Source organism: Netta rufina, assembly GCF_964035555.1.
Source record: "Netta rufina genome assembly, chromosome: 20".
Taxonomy (NCBI): Eukaryota; Metazoa; Chordata; class Aves; order Anseriformes; family Anatidae; genus Netta; species Netta rufina.
The window spans coordinates 8,954,174-8,974,867 of record NC_140144.1 but is presented as its reverse complement, the minus strand read 5'-3'; the positions used below and the strand labels follow the sequence as shown (position 1 = coordinate 8,974,867).

The 20,694-nt window shown below is 47.2% G+C and overlaps 2 protein-coding genes across 4 annotated transcripts in view; one reads left to right on the top strand and one right to left on the bottom strand.

Moving 5' to 3' along the window:
• Positions 1-2,261: 2,261 nt before the first annotated feature.
• On the top strand, positions 2,262-18,172 carry DOLPP1 (dolichyldiphosphatase 1). 2 transcript variants are annotated; one of them, XM_084299270.1, is made up of 8 exons: positions 2,262-2,351; positions 8,179-8,279; positions 9,903-9,987; positions 10,232-10,331; positions 11,175-11,273; positions 12,589-12,717; positions 13,394-13,483; positions 13,958-18,172. In XM_084299270.1, the coding sequence occupies exons 1-8, from the start codon at positions 2,276-2,278 to the stop codon at positions 13,992-13,994; spliced, it is 717 nt and encodes a 238-aa protein (XP_084155396.1). In that variant the 5' UTR covers positions 2,262-2,275; the 3' UTR covers positions 13,995-18,172. The 2 variants fall into 2 exon arrangements, with proteins under 2 accessions (XP_084155396.1, XP_084155397.1); XM_084299271.1 differs by lacking the exon at positions 11,175-11,273.
• CRAT (carnitine O-acetyltransferase) overlaps positions 17,434-20,694 on the bottom strand; it is a gene marked incomplete at its 5' end in the record, with an annotated part of 15,973 nt that continues 12,712 nt past the window's right edge. For both annotated transcript variants that reach the window (XM_084299268.1, XM_084299269.1), the window contains one exon: positions 17,434-20,292. In XM_084299268.1, coding sequence (XP_084155394.1) covers positions 20,077-20,292 — 216 coding nt within the window. In that variant the 3' untranslated portion in view covers positions 17,434-20,076. The remainder of the gene's footprint in view (positions 20,293-20,694) is intronic.

Genomic DNA, 20,694 nt, shown 5'->3' with positions numbered 1-20,694 from the left:
TTGTCCTAGGGTCAAAATTCTAAACTTACAGCAAGTAAATTTGAAGGGTTTTGTTGGTATGAGGAGTCTTCCTGGTTCTACAGCAGACAAGTCCTGAGAATAAGCAAGCTATAAACTAAACAAGACAACTCATTGTACTTTGAGCAGTGGTTGAAAACTCTGGGGTTTTACTCTTTCATATTTTTTTTCCCTTGGTGGTTTGACTGTGTTTGGGTGTGGGGTGGGTAGGCTAGCTGGCTGCAATGAACTGATAACAGAAATCCCAGTAAGGAACAGAATCTATTAAACATTGTCCTCGTTCTTATAGTATACTCACCAGCCTCCCAAACTATGTGAAATAAACACAGAGTAAAGACTGGGCTGATATCAGAGATGCCTATCTGCTGAGCCATGCAGGAAACGCATCTTACTCTTCTGAAACAATTACAGTATGTAAATACTTTCCTTTTCAAATGATACAGAAACCAGATTGAATCAGATTACGTTGTTTGCTTCCACAGTGATTAAAATTTCATCCATACGTTTGAAATAATAATAAAAAAAAAAGCTTCAGTTAGCGTTAATGCAAACCTGTCATGAACTGTGATATATGCAAATAAGATGTGCATGAATAGGAAAATTTTTGTCTCGTGCCCCACCCAGAACATTAGTTGAAAGAGTTAAAAAGGAGTTTATCTTGGTTTCCATGGTGTCAGACTGTATACTCATTACCTCTCCAGAGCAGCTTTCAGCTTTCTTATGCTGAAGGAGCAGAGCAAAGGCTGCTCCGTGTATTGACACTTTCTTCTTATCTTCAGGAAGGAGTGGGTGAATATAGCAATGAAGCCCACAATTTTCAGTGCTTGTCATGGTACATAGATCAAATGTAATCCACTCTGCCAGCATAACTCTATATTCAACAGCTCAGGAAGGAGGAGACTTACTTAACTTGAATAATGAAAGCAGTAAATCACTCATGCTACCTTATATCACTCTTCTGAAGTGAACTGAACCTCCGCAGTAAATATTTTCTCTTTCCCAATAGAAAGACTTCAATGCTATTTTCCTTGAAATGCCAAGAAGAGCGTCAATTTTGGAAAGGCTTTTAAGTTAACTGGACATAATTGCAATTACTGGTGGATTACGGCCGCAAGAAAAGGTGTGCTTTATCGATTCTGAAATCTTATTTAAGGTGAATACGTTAAGGGACAGAAATCCTAGCGTGCGCTATCTTGGCACACAAAAAGCAAACCCTTGTCCCTTACTTAAGTTTATTACTTCCTGAGCAGCTTCTGCATACTTTTTTTAAAAAGCTTGATTTAATTTCGGTGGTTTGCTCTGGAGTTATATTTGCCTTCTAGGGGCTTTTCTGTGTAATCGTGCTTGCGTACGCAGCTTTCGGAGCGCTGTGCTTTGTGTGTGCTGCTTTTTGCTCTGGCTCCCTAGGTAAGTCTTGTGGTCAAATAGGGAAACGTGTATTTAGATTTGGGCTTCAGAGGGGGCATTTTCAGTACTCAAAGGTGGGAGGAGCGGGAACAGAACTTATTACCTGAACCAGCTGTCACCGGGCTCCAACAGGACACATGCAGTACCTGCAGCAGCTGCTTTAGCAGTGAATCTGTGAGGATTTTATTTCACGCTTTAGCTCTGTGCACTGTTCCCCCTTCCTTTCCATCCCCCCTTCCAGCAGCGCTCTGCTTCAGCCCTTCCCCTCCTGTGAGGGCAGAGCCCTTACCCTTATCCCGCTGCCCCAGCCCTGTAGAAACGAACCGTTACCTTCCAAAAACTTATCTTTTCCCCACCGCAGAGGGGAGGGCGATTTGATTTGTCCCTTATGTGTTGGCTGCTTCCCGCTGGCAGCGGCCCCTCAGCGCCTCAGCCCCCCACAGAGCGCCGGCCGCCATCTTGGGCGCCCCCCGAGCCCCTTCCTCAGCCCCCCGCCATCCCCCCCAGCGCCGCAGCCCATTGGCTCAGAGCGGGCGGCAACGGCAGCCGCTGATTGGCTAATCTGCATCGCTCCCCTGCCCAATGAGGAAAAGCGACGAGGCCCGCCTTTCTCCCGATTGGCTTCCCTGCTACCTGCGCCCCTCTCCCATTGGCCACCTCTCCTAGCACCCTATTGGCCCCTCCGCTCCCCGGCTTGGATTTTTAATTGGCTGCCCGCCGCTTGGCCGGCGCCTCACCTGCCGCTCAATTCTATTGGCCCGCCGCTCTGGCCTCCCCCGCCCATTGGTCGCACCGCCCCTTAAGTCGGCGGCGATTGGCTGCGGCGGCCCCGGCCCGGTATCCGGGTAAGATGGCCGCAGTCGGCGAGTGCTCGCTCCCCGCTCCGTGGCGGCCGCTCTCCCTCACCCACGTCGAGTACCCGGCAGGTAAAGCCCCGCGCCGCCCCCCCCCCGCCCCGCCGCTCCCCTCAGCGGCGCCCCGCGGCCCCCCCCGCACCTCAGAGAGGGCCGGGCCGCTCGCTGCCAAATAGTGAGCCATTGAGCTGCGAGCCGCAGGCGGCGAGGCGCGCGTGCGCGGTGGGGGGCGCTGCCAGATAGTGAGCCTTATTATGGGGGGGGGGGGGGGGGGAGGAGGACGGGGCGCCGCGCATGCGCACTGCGAGGTGGCGCCGTGCCCCGGGGGCTGAGGGGCTTTGGGGGGGGGCAGTGCCTCAGGGCGCTGCCTGTCGGCGACATGGCGACAGGGCGATATGGTGTGACAGGGCGAGGCTCTACCCGTCCTGGAGCGGCCGCCACAGCGGTCTCGGCGGTGCTGGTGGTCGCGGGGAGCCGCAGTCGAGGCGCCTCGTGCGGTGCTGCTGTGTGTGGGGGGGCTGCTTTTTGGCGATTTTGGTGGAAAATCCGAGAAAAAACGGCCTGTGGGGTGCGGAACCCGAATCTGGGGTTAAGGCGCCTTGCTGCTCCCTCACCCGCCTTAATAAGCCCTGTGTGTGGGCTTCGGGTCCTGTGGGAGCTGCCCTCAGAAGCGCCTCAGAGCCCTCAGGGGTCTCTGGGACCAAAGGTAACGCCTCAGCCAGGAGCCCTGGGACACGGCGGCACCAAAAGGCTTTGGAGCAGGAGATGCAGTCCCTGTGCCACCAGCACGGCTGGTTTGTAGGGTCTTCCCTCACACTTCCTCGAAACAGCAGCATTTTTGCCTCACAGTTCAGTGAAACACTGGTGTTTCCTCGCCTGCCTTGTGTTTGCCTTCGCCCCGTAGGTTCTGCTGCCCCTCCTCACGGTTATTCGCAGGAAAGTTTAGGAGAGAAGGCGGAATATTTATAAAATCTCTCCTGTAATGCTAGTAGATTCCTCTTACGCCCTTATTTAAAGCTGGGGTTGTACACAGCGTGTCCTATGTGCTGTTTGTTGGGTTGGTTTGGGAAGTGAGGGTGCTGCAGACCTCACTGCACGAGGGTTGTCTGCCAGATCTTAAAGAATGGGACAAATCGGTTATTTTCTCTCTGCATTCGCTGCTTTTATACAGGCAAACACAGCAGGTAACCGTCTAGGGCAGGTAAATCGCCACCAAGGTTGGGGTTCTGTGTTACGGAGCGTTGTGTTTGGCTTGGATAAAATACCTGATGCTGGAAGGCTGTGAAGTGGAGAAAAAAGGCTAAAAATTAAAACAGCTGGAGGTACAAAAGAGTCTTAATTTTACCTTCGTCTAGAAAAATGAGTTGCAGCAAGCTGGTAGGTCTGATACTTTCCACTGGGTCTGGGGAGAGCACTCTAACTTTATTTAGAAAGCTGTTTGTGTCCTGCCTGTGTGGGGCTTTTGGCCAGGTCCATAAAGCTGCTAGATAATACATTTATAAAATAACGATGTTGGCAGCGTGCTCGGTGCAGGGGAATTAATGTAACCCCGTGCTAATAGAGAGGGAGGGAATGAGAAATGGATCCTGCTTTTACCCACATCAATTATTAAGCTGTCTCAGCGTGATGCATTCAGCTGGGTGGCGAACTCGCTGCCTCCTGGCCGGTCCCTGAGGCTGCTGGCCCGCTGTGGCACCTGGCTCTTAAAAATCTCTCCTCTCTGAAGTCTTGCAGTGCAGAAGAGTTGTCATTCCTGCTTTCATCTGCCTCGAGCGACAGGCGCTTTCCCTGCGACCAGCTGAAAATCAGTCAGTGCTGATTCCTGTCTGGCAGACGAAGCCCTCTCCTCGGGCTTCTGCTTGCGATTGTGGAAGGGACGGGTGCCTGCAGGAGGGTGCTCGTCCTTCCCGTCTCCGTCTGGTGTTCCCTTGTCAGCCGTGGTGTTTCAGGCACTCCAAGCACCCGTCCTTAGTGCTCGGTCTTTGGGGCTTTCTGCAATGTCAGCTTTGAGCGAGAGCGGCTGAGAAACAGCAGATAAACGCTGTGGTGGGGTTGCCCGCAAGTGGTCTGAGCGGTGTTTTTGGGACCTAACGGGGAATATTGATGGAAAATGTCAAAATCAAACCTAGAGAGAAGAAACTCTGACTGCAGCGTTACCTGACAGGGCGTTAAACCGTGCTGCTTAAGAGGGGTGGGCTCTAAAAATGCTCTCACTTTGGGAAACGGTCGGTCCTGGTGCTTTTCTTAGCAGCAACTGTGCTTTTTTGTGAGATTTGGCATCGTGTGGGGCCCCTGGCACTAGGTAGGCAGGGATAATGCTGCTTCTGTCTATTTTCCAGTAATGAGCTGGTGATGGCAGCAGGATTGTTATGTCCTTTATGGGTATGTAAAAGCCATACTCCAAATGTGCCTAATTGCTCTTTGAACCTATTTCCGCTTTGGATCTCTACCCTTGGCGCTGAGCTTTGTGATTTAATGGTGTTTCTTCTCTGCTTTGAAGTCCCCTGCTCAGTAATTCCACTGAACGCTCGCTATTTCATGTTCAGTGAGAGGTGACAAACGTTTGCTGTCCCTTTCCCCGTGTCATTCGCGATCTTACAGAACTGCTGGATTCTCATTTTCCCTTTTCAGCCGAAAATCTGAGTTACTCAGTATTTTCAGAGCGGCTGCGGTGCCGTTCCTGCTGTCTTCGCCTCCTTTCTGTTTGCCTTTCCTGTGTTTATTGCTCCTTTTTCAGGTGGCGCGGCAAGAGTCACGGAATGAATTTGTGGTAGTGCTGTAACGGTAACTTTGGTTCTGCTCTTAAAAATGTTCTTTTTGGCTCATTGCTGTGGAGCACTGGATGCTGCTCTGGAGGTATTGTGCTTACACGAAGCCAGAGATGACTTTTTATTTTTTATTTTGAATAGTTAAACTAAGTCCCTTCACCAGGGCTGTGTAATTAGGGCTGTTTTTCCCTGTATGCATTACTTTGCATGGGATGACTTGGTGCTGCAGGCTTAAAACTCATCTTCAGGGACTTCCTGTCTGTAGGGTGAGTTTCACTGGAGAGAAACCGAGTTCCTGCTCTGTTTGTTTTTTATTATTATTTGGAGAAAAAAAAAACACAACTCCTCTCCTCAGTGCAGCTGGGATTCTTAAAGCTCTGCGACCTTCTGAGCCTTCTCACCTCGGACAAACTCTGCAAGGAGAGAACCCTGGAGAGGCAAAGCCCTTCTCTGCAGGGCGACAGAGTCTCTTCCTCACGTGTCGGAGGATTTCTAAGATGAGGCAGAGCTGGAGAGGCAAGTGTGCACCGTTCCTGATGAGAGAAATGATGTGTCAGAGCAAAGGAGCTCGCTCTGTGCGTGTATTTCATGCTCAGTCCTCGCTGTGACTTCTGCTGGTGGTGCTGGCTGCCCAGCTGGGGCTCGTTTCCCACCCCAGCAATATCTGGTGAAAGAAGCTGGGATGTTTGGCTTCTTCAGAGCTGCGTCGGGCGTTTCATCTCCCAGCAGAAGCTTCAAGTCTGCGCGCCGTGGGCTGGAATTTCAAGCTTCCTGAAGATATTTTTATTGTTCCCAAACTCGTTCTATCGGAACACGTGCGAGGAGAGGAAACGCCGACCTGTCAGGAGTATCTGCAGGTGTAAACAGGCGTGAAACGAAGAGGCTGTCCCTGTGTGTGCACCTCGACACAAAGTATGGGCAGCGCCAGCGCCGCAGAGAGATGTTTCAGTAGGAAGCGGCGGTGGCAGAGCCAGACCTTGCGGCAGGATGTGGGTAGCGCTGCCGATTCATATTTCTGGTGTGTACAGGTTGAGCTGGTGTGGTAAACCTTGTGCGTTCCCCTTGAAAGGTTGCTGGGGGAAATGCTGAATTAGAGCAGAAGTGGGAGCTGAATGGAGGCTGAAACAACAGCGTGCCTCTGATCTGCGGGTGCTGGTTCATCCGTTTATCTCTTGAATCCCTCAGATGAGGTGGTTGGGCTCTCTGCTTTGCGTCTTCATCCCCAAATAATGCCCTGCCCGGGGAAGGCTGGACTTGAAATAAGCAGAAGTAAAACAAACAAACAAAAATAACCCGGACTGTCCATCACACAGATCTTTCTCTTGCAATTTCCAGAGGTTCGGGTGCTTTTGGTGGGCTCCGTTCTCCCTGCTTGTAGGAATTGCTTCCTATTTTAAAGACCAAGCAAAATGAAGAAATAAATAACTTTATAGAAGGGTTAAAGGGGAACCTGCTGCTGGGTCTGAGTGGACTTAGAGCTGCCAGCCCTCCTGCTTGCTCTGCCTTCCCTGGGATTTGCAGCCACCTCAGAGCACATTTATGGTGTGAGTGCCTTTCTGATGGAGTTCCCAGGGCAGAGCTGAGCCTCCGGTTAACGCACGGCTGTTTATTTGCCTCCTCACCCAGAAAAAGCAGCTTCAGCACGCGGTTGTGTTTGGTTGCTGCTGGCTACAGCGATCTGAAATACCATTAATGCCACCTCTGCGCTGTTTTAAGCGGACAGTTGAAATGTTTGGGGCGTTACGGTGTGCAGAGCTGGCAGCTGCCCGAGTAAAGGACGCGGTGCTGCGCCTGGAGGCGGCATCTGGGCGACGGTTCCTGCTCCTGGGCTGGGTTGGAGCGAGGGATGTGAGCTGCTGGAGGCTGGGGAGGGATTTACGGGGTGTGCTAGGTGGTGAGGTAAGGGAGGGTCTGGAGCTGGGTGCTGCCGGTGCTATTTAAATTAAAGGTTGTCTCGTTATGTGTTCTTCCACCATCTGTGCCAGTCGTCGGGTTGGTTATTGCCTGCCAAAATCAGGGCTTGGTATAAAGGACCAAAATCTTTGCCTGCCGTGGATCAGCAGCGGGAATGACCTGAGCCACGCTGGTGCCTCGCTGAGAAAACCTCTCGCCGATGCGTCGGGGACTCAGACTGCAGGAAATACTCCTGAAGCTGTTGGGCTGCTTTTGATCATTTGATCTCGTGAATTTCCTCATCGTTTAAGACAGGTTTTGCGGAGTGTTTGGGATTCATGCAGAGCCGTGAGGGGCTTGATTCTGCGTAGCTGGGGCAGCAGCACCCAGCGGGTGGAGGAGCAGCGTGGAGCCTGCTGGACGCGGGGCAAACCGGCTGCAGGGTGGAAGAAAAGTTTCCAATCTGGGGTCTTCCAACACTTAAAACCGAAATGCAACCACGCTCTGGCAAAAACCTACTGTTCTGGGGGGTTTTGTCCTCCAATCCTTCCTAATTTCACCAGGGTTGTGAACTAAAACTACTGCAAGAGCCGTGTGCTGCTGCCGGTTCCCAAATCTAACGCAGCCTGGAAGTGAAGAGGAATCTGCACGCTGTACCTGATGCAACCACAGCTGTGAGGCAACAGCAGCAGCAGCAGCCTGAACTTTGGAGCAGTGCAATGCCTTTTTTTTTTTTCCACTTGCCGTGCTCAGAGGCTGAGGTTAAAGTTTGCTGTGCCAGGAGCTGGGCTGCAATGTCTGGCTATTCACTTATGTTCACCTCCTCCTGCCTCTGTGACAGTGGAGGATGAAGAGGTGGGTTTGAGGTGCCTCGTGTCCTCTTGGGAGGTCCTGGCCCTGCTCCCCAGTTCTCCCTGGACATTTTCTAGTCAGGGTGGAGGCCCAGAGGCACTCCTGTATGGTACAAGTGGGCTGCTGGTAAAAAGCAGTCTCCTTTTTTCTCTTTTTCATCTCCTGCAATGTTTAGCTGTTTATTTCCTCCCCGTGCTGCTAATGGCAGTGGTGGTGCAGACACACGGTGAGACAGATGAGGGGGCTGATCCAGCTGAAAAGGAACCCCCTTTGGGAAGGATTTGGTTGGGGAGTGTTTGCTGGGAATTGCCGGGGCAGGGAGAGGCAACGTGAATGAAGGGGAGGAAAAGAGCCACCTGATTTGTTTCTCTCATTTGTTTCCCCAGGTGATTTCTCCGGTCAGCTTTTAGCTTATCTGAGCCTCGGTCCGATATTCATTATCGTCGGCTTTGTAACGCTCATCATATTCAAGAGAGAGCTTCACACGGTGAGTCCTCCTCTCCCTTCCAGCTTCTTTGGACACAAATCTTTTCATTTATGGCTCGCTGCTCCTGTGTTCACACTTCTTTTTGTTTTAAAGAGCCAGCTTAGGGAAGGTGATCTCCTGTCAGCAGCAGGAGACCCTGTCACTTGTAACAGGTTTAGTCTTTGCTGACATTCTGTTACTCTGTGGTGTATTTTGGGCAGTAGCTGTCTACAAACATCAGTGGGAGATGCCTGAGAAACTGAAGAAGGCTGTTGCAGGGTGGGAAATAATATTTCTACCTTGTCCTGAGATCCAGCAGGATCCCAGCATGAGTGGGTTTTGTGAGCTGGGCAGTGTGTGCAGGAAAGTGTCTGTAATTCAGCAGGATGTGCTTTCTTTGAACCTTGCTGAGGCACAAAATGGGGTCCAAAATAAAGCCTCCGAGTTCCCAAGGGAGTGGATCTGTCTGTGAGGGCTGCTTCCCAGCTGGGCACTGAGCAGCAGGGACAGAACTGATTCTTGCTTCTGTCCCAGGGAGCAACGAGGGACTCCTAATGCATAACGCTTTGTCTGCTCTGACAGGTAGTTGGGAATCAGTGTCACGGCTAAATTCCCTTCAGGAGGTACAAATTTGTGACATTTGCCCTCGGTAAACACATAAAACGGGGCCAGCAAAAGGCTTTTGGCAGCACGTTTCCAACACGAGGCCGTGGTGTCATGGGAACCAGTGGCCCAAGGGACCTGGGAATGGGACTTGTAGGTTCTGAACTGCTGCTGGCCAGAGAGGCAGCTGCTAATTCTAGGCAGCCCGAAGGTTTTTTGTCGGCCCAAGAGAATAAGCTAGAGGAACTCGTCACAGACTCGTGGGTTTTTGAGTACCCAGCTTGTTGGGGATGGTGGTGATGTGGCATCGAGGTTGGTTCCCAGTCCTTTATACCAAGGACTTCATGGAGAAATCCTCGCTGAGCTGGGGTGAGGCGCCAGCTGGCTTGCAGCAGCCTCACCCGTAGCTCAAGACACAGGGTGGAAAATGGCTTCATCTGAAATGGGACCGAGTGTGAAGGAGCCAGAGGATCAGCACCAGCTGGGAATTCGGTCACAGCAGCGGGACTGCTGCAGGGGAGGGGGATGGACGGTGGGGTGACAGCGAAAACAAATGCTAGCGGGCTGTGTCAGTTCACAACGTGCCTTCATTTACAGGAGCTTCAGGATGAAAAAAACATCCGTAGAGGGAAAAGAGAAGACCTAAAAAGTTTTTCTTCTAGCTATTTACTCGAATAATGGGGTGTGTGCTCCCCCTGTTGGTCGGCAGTGAGCGACAATCCCTAGAAACCTCTGCCCTGTCCCAAAACTTTGCTTTCTGCACTTGCTGTTGGAAATGTTATTGCTGTACAGTGTCATTTTTGTCTGTCTTTGCGAATCATCTGCTGAAAAGCTGTGCGTATGCAACGTGGTGCCAGATACACAAAGCAGGCTGAAAAACAAAAGCTTTTCTTCCTCTGCTAGAGAGCGGTGAAGCTGTTGGTTATCACCTAAGGAGCTGAATATTAGAAATGCACGGTTTGGGGTTTTCTTAACAGAGGGATTGCCTGGTAAGCGGGTGGGTATTTTAAATAGGATGACACAGTTGTCTTGCCTTCACAGATCTCTTTCTTGGGAGGGCTGGCGTTCAACGAGGGAGTGAACTGGTTAATAAAAAACGTTATCCGGGAGCCACGGCCTTGTGAAGGTATGGTATGGCCCGTGGGTGCCACGGTGTCGGTTCCTTTCCTGTGGAGTGAGAATCGTGGGGTGTTGGAGGGCGTTTTCCCCTTTGCCTCGTGTTGGCTTTGGATGTTTGGGTGTAAGAAGGCTGGCAGAGATGTGTCCTCGTGCGCACAGACTGGTGGAGTGGTTTGGCTTCACCTTTGGAGTGTTCCAGCTGCTGTGTACGGAGTAGACCTTGACCATACTCTTTCTTCTTCTCTTCCCAGAAGCCCATTCAACAGTGACCACAAAATATGGGATGCCGTCCAGCCACTCCCAGTTCATGTGGTTTTTCTCAGTCTATTCATTTCTGTTCCTTTATTTAAGGTAAAAGTTCACTGTCAGGTTTTTTGCCTGTTAATACTTTGAAACGCCTCAAATAGATGGCTCCCTCGCTGCCACTTCAGCACGCGGCAGAATTAAATCCGAGGCCCTGCCCAAGGTGCTGTAACTAGGGCGGGTGGAGCAGGTCTCTCCCAGTCTGTAGGACTGTGCTTCCCACTGCCCCAAAGGGTAAGGATCGGGGTGGGCCTCCTGCTGCCTCTCTGGGTACAGCGCTCCCGATTTTGCTTTTGTAAGCCACGACGACCCACCAGGGTGAAGGAAGGGGCGGGGGGGCGTGGAGGGAGGAGGAAAGAAGAGCTGCTTTCTCATGTGTCTACTCGGTTTCGTCAGCGGGGTTGTCTGCAGTCTTTTAGGTAATACCTCTCGCCCACTTGCATGCCCTCTTAGTCCATCTCCTGTACCGAGTACTGTCTTTTTCTGCTGTGCTGTGCTTTCCTGCAGTTCTCGCTGGGGCATGGCTCTGTCTTGTGGCTCCAGGCGTGGAGGAAGACAAAACTCCCGGTTCCTCCTGGCTCTGTGGGTGATGGAGGGCTCTGTCTCTGCTCCCTGTTGCATATGCTCAGCACGTGTCTTCCACATCAGCTGCAGTAGCTGCGAGCATTCTGCCTTCCATCACACCGATCGCTGATAATAGCTGGAGAAAGCAGCGTGGCTTTCTGGCTTCTCTTTAAGCGCTGCCAGCAGGACAGATTGATGCTGGGATGATCCCGAGCTGCCCTTGATCCCTCGGAGTAGAGCTTTCCTAGGAGTTTGGAGATAGCGAGAATAGGTACAAGGACTGCTCAGCTTCCTGCCACTGTGCTAATGGCTCTCCATCTCTTTCAGAATGCACCAAACAAACAATGCGAGGTTTCTGGATTTACTATGGCGACATGTGCTGTCCATCTGCCTCGTCACAGTGGCTTTGCTAGTCTCATATAGTAGGTATGGAGCAATCGTTTGTCTTATGCTCTCATACAGTCCTGCGGCCTCTAACAGCCAGCAGCCCTGCCCTTCTTTATCCCGCCTTTCCCATCTGATTCTCAACGACTGCGCTGCACAAGCGAGAGCTTTGCGGAGGTTGCTGCGTTGCCATGAGCCCCTTTAAATGCCCAAACAAAGGTGCTCCATGTCTGGTGCTTCACCGATGCCTTTATGAAACCCGGGATCAGCTGAGCCTGTACCACGTCTCCGTTGGCTCCATTGCCCTGCTCTAGCCTCGCTGCCTGGCCCTCTTTCCAGCACTAATCATGAAAGCGTCGCACCATGCCTTGGCACACCAGCATCTGCAGCATGGGGATTGCTACAGTTGGTCAAACTGATTTTGTTTTGCTTGAGCAGTAGATAATCCAGACGTGTTTAGCTGTCTGACTTGCAGGATTCAGTTACGTTAACGTGATGAATAAGGAGAATGAAGTTTTGATGATTTTTTTTTTTTTCCTTTAGTAGACAACATAATGAGCTCCAGTGGTTGGAAACCAGACAGGTTCAGACTAGAAATCAGGCCATGTTTTCCCCAGAAAAGTAATTACCTGTTGGCACAGCTGACTGTGTACTAGAGCTGATTCCTTATTACTGGGTATTTTTAAAATTGTCAGGACAATTTCATAAAAGATGGTTGGTCTGGTTCAAATAAAAAGTAATTTGAGGAAATTCATTGGCCTGTGCAAGGGAGAAGGCCAGCTAAGATGATCTTAATGGCCATGATAAATGGGTGAAAAGGAATTTGAATGTGACTCATGTAGCTTTTGTGCAGGGATAACTTAAAACTCGTTAGTACAGCTTTCTGGCTGGCTGCAGTCACAGTAGCTGCTCTGTAGTGGTGCAGCCTTTGTGTTGTCACGCTTCAGAGCTGCAACATCAAGGCAAAGATGCTGTCTGTTCTTAAAAGTTTTCAAGCTCCAGCTCTGGTGGCTTGGGGGGGACTTTTCCTGCTGCTGGCTTTGGAGAAGTCTCTTGTGGGAACCAAGGGCAGCAGTTCTTTAGCTAATCCAGAGATATGCGAAGAGGAACGTGGAGGATTATTGAGTTAAACTCAAATTAGAAGTGCCCTAAGCTGAAACTCCTGTAGCAGGGAAGACTGTTTCCCAATTTTTCCCCCTTTTTATTTTTAATAATGAAAACTTAAGTCAAACATCCACCTCTAACATCTGGAGGATAACTTCTTCAGAACTTTGGAGGGTCCAGTGAGACATCAGCCCTTGAATCACGCCTCCTTTGGCTTTAAAGTCTATCTGGTGACTTTTCTCTTCCGCTGCAGGGTTTATTTGCTTTACCACACCTGGAGCCAAGTCTTATATGGAGGTGTGGCAGGAAGCATTATGGCCATAGCCTGGTTTGCCTTCACACAGGAGATATTAACTCCTCTCTTCCCAAGGATAGCTGCGTGGTAAGTCTTGCTATTCAGTGAAGGTTTTATTCCTGCAAGTCTGCATTTCTTGGATCGCTGTTTTGCTCATTAAATGAGCTCCTTGGAATAATCTGATAACACAGATGGAGCACAGCTCCCTGACCAAAAAATAAAAGTTGTTCAGACTTCTGTGAACTATGTTACTGATGGTAGAAATGGGAATTCCTGGGTTCTGTTCCAGCTTTGTGTACTAACTGTTGTGAGCTCTGTAACTTGTTCCTCCATGTTTTCTTGTGCATGCCTGTCCGAAAAGCACACACCCTTGCCAGGTACGGGTAGGAGGGAGAGGACGTTTAAGAAATGTGTGTTTTAAGGCCCTACTAAAGTTGTGGGGTGTGGCAGAGTATTGGTTATGAGTAACTTTTGAACCATAACAGACCTTAATCAGTTTAATAATAACCAAGTGAGACTGTAAAGCCATTAAGACTTAATGTAGTCCAGAAATGTTATATAAGGAGTGAAAAAACAGTATTTTTTCTTTGAAATTGAACAAGGATCCTTCTTCACAAATGGAAGGATAATAGGAAAGCAATGTTAAATGTTTACAAGAATTTATGTAGTGTGGCTGTGTTGTTTTTCTTGTATGCTGATCAAAATTACAGTAGAGAAAAAGCCTAATTATTTCACCTTTTTCCACCCCTTTGTCTGTTTTCAGGCCAATTTCAGAGTTCTTTTTAATCCGAGACACCAGCCTCATTCCGAACATCCTGTGGTTTGAATATACAGTCACAAGAGCAGAGGCGAGGTAAGTGATCTGAGGGGAGGAAGAGCTGGAGCTGGTGTGACTTGTTAGGTGTCGTTACTGTCTGCTAATGTGTAGAAAGTTGCTGTGGATAGAATGGTGTGGAGTAAAGAAACACCAGGTTGTGAGTTACGTACCAGGTCTGGAAGGTGAGTCTGTTCGGGAGGATTTGAGATTAGCATTTAATTTAAAAAATCACTATTTCAATTCCCCAGCCCGTGTTCTTTGCCAGCAGGTGTTGCTAACCTCATGTCCACACGTCAGTTTGTGGGTAATCCAGATGTGGTGGCTGTTCGGGGACTGGAAAGGGCAGGAAGGACTGATCTGCCTGCAGAGTGCGGCGGGGCAGCTTTATTTTTGTGTGGAACTAAGCAGAGCCTGACTTTAATCCCATCTTTCGCCCCCTGGTTTGTCACAGCTCACTGATACAGAGTTGGGGCCAGCTCCCTCACCCTGCCCTCTCTTTTGGCGTTGCAGAAACAGACAGCGCAAGCTGGGGACGAAGCTCCAGTGACTCAGGAGGTGTTGGGGACCAGCGTGCGCATTTGGATGGAGACAGACAAGAGCAGAGACCTGGGAGCAGCAAGGAGCCTTTTAACAGATGGACCAAAGGAACAGGCAGGGACCATACCCAAAACCTGAAAGCCTTTGCTCTGCTTTAGCAGCTAGCTGGATGCTCCCTGATGCATGTGGGACCGTGCAGGAGTAGAAACTCATTTTCAACACAGATGCACATTGCCGGTTGGAATGTACCATCATGTCTACGTCAGGGGAGGGGGGAGACAATGTCTGGTGTCATGTTTGGGGGAGGGAAAACCAAAAATGAATCGTTTCTGTGACTTTTTTTCTTTTTATTTTTTTTTTCTTCAGCATGAAATATACACACTATTTATTTTTTTAAACGGAGCTATTGTTTTTGGGGTGGGTGAGGCCTTGTGTGTTTTGTTTTTGCTTTTTGTTTGGGTTTTTCTTTTTGGAAGAAGATGACAAAACTAATCTCCAGTTGATCATGCTTAATTAGGGCTTTTAGTTTTGAAGAATTTCTCAAGAGGGGAGAGGGGAACTAAGATGGTGTAACAGGTAGAAGGGAGAGGAAGGTTTTCTTTCCTTTCTGCCACCAGTTTGGGAGATCCAATTCAATTCCAACTGCACTTTGTATAGACAGAAAGAAAGCACTAAAAGATTTGATTTTTAACACTAGTGATGGTTCTGTGGGGAAGCCTGCACGGATTCCATTAAGGGGAGTGTGTGTGTAAAAACAAACAAAAACAAACAAACAAAAAAACCAACGAAGGAAGACCGAAATACACTGATATATATATATTTTTTTTCCACTGCTGCTCCTGGTGTGTAATTAGCAAGGCTGTCTTTCTCAGAATCTCTTCTAGGTGGCAAGATTACCATACGTATCTCATGTTTATTTCATCTCTTCCTTTTATTCTTTTATTACCTCAGGGTTGCTGGGATCTGTACAGCTTCTGTTGTTGTACTTGGTGTGCTACCGATGGCGCTAGAAGGCCCATTGGTTCTAAGCAATGCTATGCTCCAATAAGTCAGCCCAAAGCCTTACAAAATTCAGTTGCTAGTCTCTGTCTTAAGCACTGGATTTTTATTTTATTTTATTTTTGTTAAAGCTTAAGGGAGGGATTTTTTTTTTAAGAATGAACAAAGTGACAACCATAAAGAAATAATAAGGTGAACAACTAATAACTAGCTCAGTTGTTGTTTGAATTTTCCGAAGTCTTGTTAGAGTCCAGTTGTGAACTCAGTAGTGAGCTTACTTTAGCAGATACCCCTACCAGTTGTTACAGGGGGTTGTTTGGGGTTCTGCAGGCATAATCTCGAGTGCCAAACTCCTGCAAGCAAGTTTTGCTTTCCATCCTTCTTCCATTTTGATTCCTCGTTTGGCCAGTCAGCTCTCTGGATGCTGTGTCTCTGTGGGAGTGTGCCTGCCATCTGTGTGTGCTCCAACTTCAGTGATCCATGAGTTAACCTGGCAAGGGCTATACTCAACGTGCTTCAGGGCTGTGCATGGACACTTTCTGTATTTCTGGTATATAATGCAGCAGTTCAAGTGTAACTACAGAGAAATATTTATTCAAAGCACAATTGACTTGAACTTTCACAGATAAAGGACAGCTTCTGAACTGGCTCAAAGGTCATCGGTGTGCCTTCGATGCAGTCATGTGAGCAGAGGTAAAATGACTGTCACATCTCAGTCTTGCTGCCTGTTTTACTATCTTCACTTTAAACAGACTCCTGCATTATAAAGCTGCTTGAAGTGAGATGTATTTCTGTTCACCTTGATTTTGATATATATAATTTATTATTATTTTTTTTTAAGTTTTCATCTGTGCCTGTTGCCATAGGAATTTGTGTGTTCATACGGAGTGGGAGTTGGCTGCTGTAGAAACTGTTGGACAACCAGAGCATTAACTGTAGAAAGTAGTGATCCTGATCTAGGAGATCAGGAATTAAGCTCTTTAAGCTTGTGTGTTCAGGTAGCTTTGCATAGTAAACTGTTTTTCACTTGCATCAAACCAGGTTTAAGATCTGTTTAGTTGTTTTGCTTTTTTTTTTTTTCTCCATAACATAAGCAGTCCTGTTTCTGTTAACATCTGAAGGACCTGAGCACTGGATCTGCCTGGAAGGTGTATCAGAATAAAGAGGCATCTTACAGCTTTCACAAGGACATTCACTCTGACTTAAAATAGCTCTGTTAAAATTGGGACAGGACATCAGGTAGGCCATGTGGCATGGCAGAACCATATGTTTGAATCTGAAAGCTGGTACTAATCACTGACTACTTGCAAACCCAATTATTTTCTCCCTGTATCTCTTACAAATTAACTTACAAAGCAAGAAAGAGGATCACAGCTCTCTTTCGCAAGGACAAGGCTGAAAGAAGATTGTTTAAAGGGTGACTAGCACTTTCCCAGCTTCTTGTAAGCTGTTCTGAAAGAGAGCTGGAAAAACTGTGCAGAAGCACCAATTGAACTAGAGCACAGGGAAGAGATTACTGCTCTCCATGAGGAGATGCATAAGGTACAAAGCTGTTCCTCTTCACGTTGCCTTCAAACCCCAGCTCCCTACCGTAATGCTTAGGAGTAAGAGAGGGAGAAGAGCTCTTGTAAGACTCTGTAATAAACTCTCCTATGTTCTGTGATCTGTTTGTTATCTGCATCTTCTGCCTACTCTTCCTGTACCTTTCCAGAAATACTTGCAATACTTGGTCGTAGAAATTTGTTAGTGATCCCATGGATTTTTCTTAACTAAATGGTGCTGTGCAGGAAAAAGATTCCGGCTCTGCCTTACTATCCTATACTTGTACGAAGTCTCCTGCCACTAGTTTCTAAAATACTTCCTCTGGAATACACGGCTTTGCAAGCAGATGCTTTCAAGTTCCTCCCCTGTACTCAAGGGCTGGATGGAGATGTTAAGACAATAAAAGGAAGGTGACAGAATGTCATGGTCCGCTGTTGTTGCTGTCCCCACACACAAACGTTCTCCCGTAAGGGTAGTAATGTAACTTCTGCAGTGTTTAAGATTTAAGCCTTTTTGTAGCACATGTTTATTGTGTTTATTCGAAGAACATTTCAAAACTTTGCACGACATGGATTACACTATCGAAACAGAACTTAATACAGCTAACCAGCAAAGCATGCAAACACTACTAGGCTCTATTAGAAATTGCACTTATACCCCAGGAGTTAGTTGAATGTTCTCAGTCTATGCATTTCTTTATTTGCTCCAACTCAGTAGTTTTTCCAGAAGTTAAGTTTTGTGTACTTAACGTGGCGTTAAGACTATGGACATCTCTCACTAAAGCAATCAGACAATCAAAACCAGGGAGGAGAACAGTATTCAGTAAGCCAACGCTGGAAAAAATCAAAAGTATGAATCAGAATACTACCACATTCTAGAACTTGCACAATAAAATACTTTTTTTAAAAAAAAAAAGGAGAAACCTTGTAATGATTTTAGTGTCCTTTCAAGCACTTCAAAAAAGTTGTTCATCTGAATTTCACCTCCATATATCTTCAAGAATGCGTAAAATGATTTAAGAATCTTGTCTTTCACTGTGATACTGCTCTTCTTGCAGGCACTCTGCTGAAGCTAGTGGGATTTCCAGATTTAGATCCAAGACAGATCAATCCCATCTTCTGAGATATATTCGCAACAGAGTGTGCTTCTGCTTAATCTTTAATAGGCACTTTCCTTTGAGACCCTTTGCTTTTCATAAGACAGTAGAAAAGGGCCAGTTACAAATACTTTAGTGGCAATACTGTAGTATTGGTGGTTGAAGGCATTGCAGACACAAAAGTAACTCATCCCCTAGCACAGAGGCTGATTCAGTACGGGGGAAGGATTACTTTGGCAAGACAAATATTTTTCAAATTAAAAGACTCCATAAAAGTAGATATTGTTATTTCAGCAAGGTGTGGTCTTTTATGTAGTATTTACAATTGCTTGCACTTTGATAATACCAAGTATCCTCTTGCAGTTTTCAGTCTTATTTCACAGCAGAGGAGTAACAGAGCAGGGATGTGTGTTCACAGGTTTGTAGTGCTCCCACTGTGCGTGTTTTTTTTTTGTTTTGTTTTGTTTTCCCCACTATCTTACTCCATTCAGGATTCTTCTAAAAGATCAACTAAACCCATGTAAATGATGTGAAAGTGGCAGTTCATACAATCACTGGCTGTGCAGGTGAGTTTCAGTTAAATTTTCCTTTTTAAGGTTTATTTAGGTATATGAAGTTTTAAAGTAAAATCCTTTTAGGAAAAAAACTCAATACGCACGTGTCTTTCAAGAAGATCAGAATAATATTTTTCTCTAAACTGGTTTAGTGCAAACTTCTTCATATACGTTTACCAAGGCACTTTGATCACGTCCCTTGCTAGTCTATCATCATAAAAGTAGCAATTATGATAAAATATTTCCCTCTAATAAAACAGGCCATCAAACTTGTAATGCTTCTTGTTTATGGTGATGTTCCAACAGTCACATCTTGGAGGGTGTGCAGTTCAAATATTAAATTAATTCCTGTTGCAGAAATAGCACTAGAATTCTTCATTACCATACAGTTTTACTAAATAAAAATAAAAGGAGCCTGGATTCTGGCAGATTGATTGGACGCAATGCTTACAAAAGTTCCTATGCTAAAATTGTATGTTAATGTTTTTTATATAACCTTTTACTGTCTTAAGGCCATCAGCTGAACATGAGCACACTATGACAAGCTCCATGTCTTTCACAGAATAGAGCTGGCACAAATCCGAGTAACACTGCAGTAAAAAGGAATTCCAGAAAAGGTGCTGTACTGTTACTGCAGGAACAGTGGCTGCTAAAGTGGACAAACATCTAAAGTGCCTGCACATTCTCAGCTTTCTTCCTCTTTTCAGGTGTTTCTGCCTCTTTAAAGCAGAATGATGTGCAGAAGGGATATTCTGCAGCTGATTTTTCTTTGGCTCTAACAGATCTGATTTCTGTGGGCCAAAATCAGAAGTGTATTCTCGAGTTGCTGATCAGAAATACTTCTATTTATCCACAACTTAGGCATAACGTTTTATGCATAAATGTGGTTTCTGAAGGCAAGGTATAAAACCACCTTAGATGTAACGTGTGCCCTGAAGGTGAACAGGCATGTGGCTCTCTGACTAGTAAACAGAATGTCCGCATCTCTTTCTTTTCCTCAGCTCCAAAGAAAGGTACAACGAAGCAACTGTTCTGCTAAAATGCATAGGCAACCCCTTTTCCTCTCCACAAATGTTGAAGTACCTAAAGCCAAACTTAGCAAAACCTGTGTAAGAAAGAAGATTTGTATGACTAGGACCATAACAGCAAGCTTAAACAAAAAGCCCAGAACAAAGCAAACAAAAAAACTACCTTAGCTTGTAGTGGGTGATCTACTCTTGTTAGCTGGGTCAGTGCAACAGAAAGGAGATCTCAGCATCTTAAAACATGGGGAAGGGAATGTTCCCAGGCCTCCAAAGCACGTAATGAGCAGGTGTCTGTGGCTAATAAAGTGCACTCTTAACAAGACTGGGTCTGCTCTGACTTGAGAACTTCTTTCTCCCCTTGCTGAAGTTCAGTGGTGATGTTTTGCTGGAGTATACGAAAACTCTTCAGACAAGTTTCAAAGATGCTGCACTCCCCAGAAGACTAAACCGGAAAAAGGCTTGGTCTTACAGTAGTTCCATCACATAACAAACATTCCCTGCTTTTCCTGGAGAAGAACTCCCTTCCTCACCAAACGGATTTAGATACTGGTAAGGACTGTGCTTTCTATATTCTCTTACAGTACGTTCCATAAAAAGATCCTATTTCAGTCCTCTTTGAGGACAGGAAGGTGCACTTTGCATTGATGGGAGAGGACAGGTCAGCTCCACTTCGGTTTTAGACAGTGCTGCCTCTCACTGCACTGTCTAATATCTGCGGATGGCAATTCTGTAAGGTCTTGCTGAAAACAAATGGTAGATGCCCTCCTGGGTTCCAGTCAGGGCAAGCTGTCCCCTCAATCATTTTCTGAGGAACTGGGAACTTCAGTGCACGAGGGACAGCTCCTTTAGCTGGGGACTTTGCATCGTATTTGCCTCTTACAGTTTGGATTTGGGAGTGGATTGGAGCAAGATCCTCATGTCTAGCAGTGCTTTCTCGAGATAATGTGCCATACGAGCTGCATTTGTTTCAGCACAGCTGTTGAATGCTGAAATTGCAAAGTTGATGTGTTCATCCATCGGGTTGTAACAGACTCCGTAGCCATCTGGAACCACGGGACCAAAACACATCACGCAGTCTGTCTTTGCTGGGACCTGTGGAGACAATGTAATTAAGCTTCTAACTAGCCAGACAGAAACACAGCTATCAAATGCCAACAACTGTGTCAACAGCAGAAGAAACTGCCATCTCATGAGCGTGCTCTACAGAGGGCCTTTTTGGTCAGATGCACCTACCAGCACGCACGTACTGCGTTCTGCCATTTTGCAGTGCTTCTGCAAAGGAGAATTCTCCCCAATAGGAGCTTGTAGTAAGTCTTGAGTAGAACTTCCTCAGTAAAAACCACAGCGTGGCAGATAAACAAAGCTATTTTGGCATCTAGCTCTAATTGATACCATTGCATGTAGACACCAAGCACTGCAGGTGATCTTGGCGTTGGTCATGTTGGTGTTTTTACAGGGTTGAGGGGAACTGTGGCAGCAATAAGATCAGAGCTG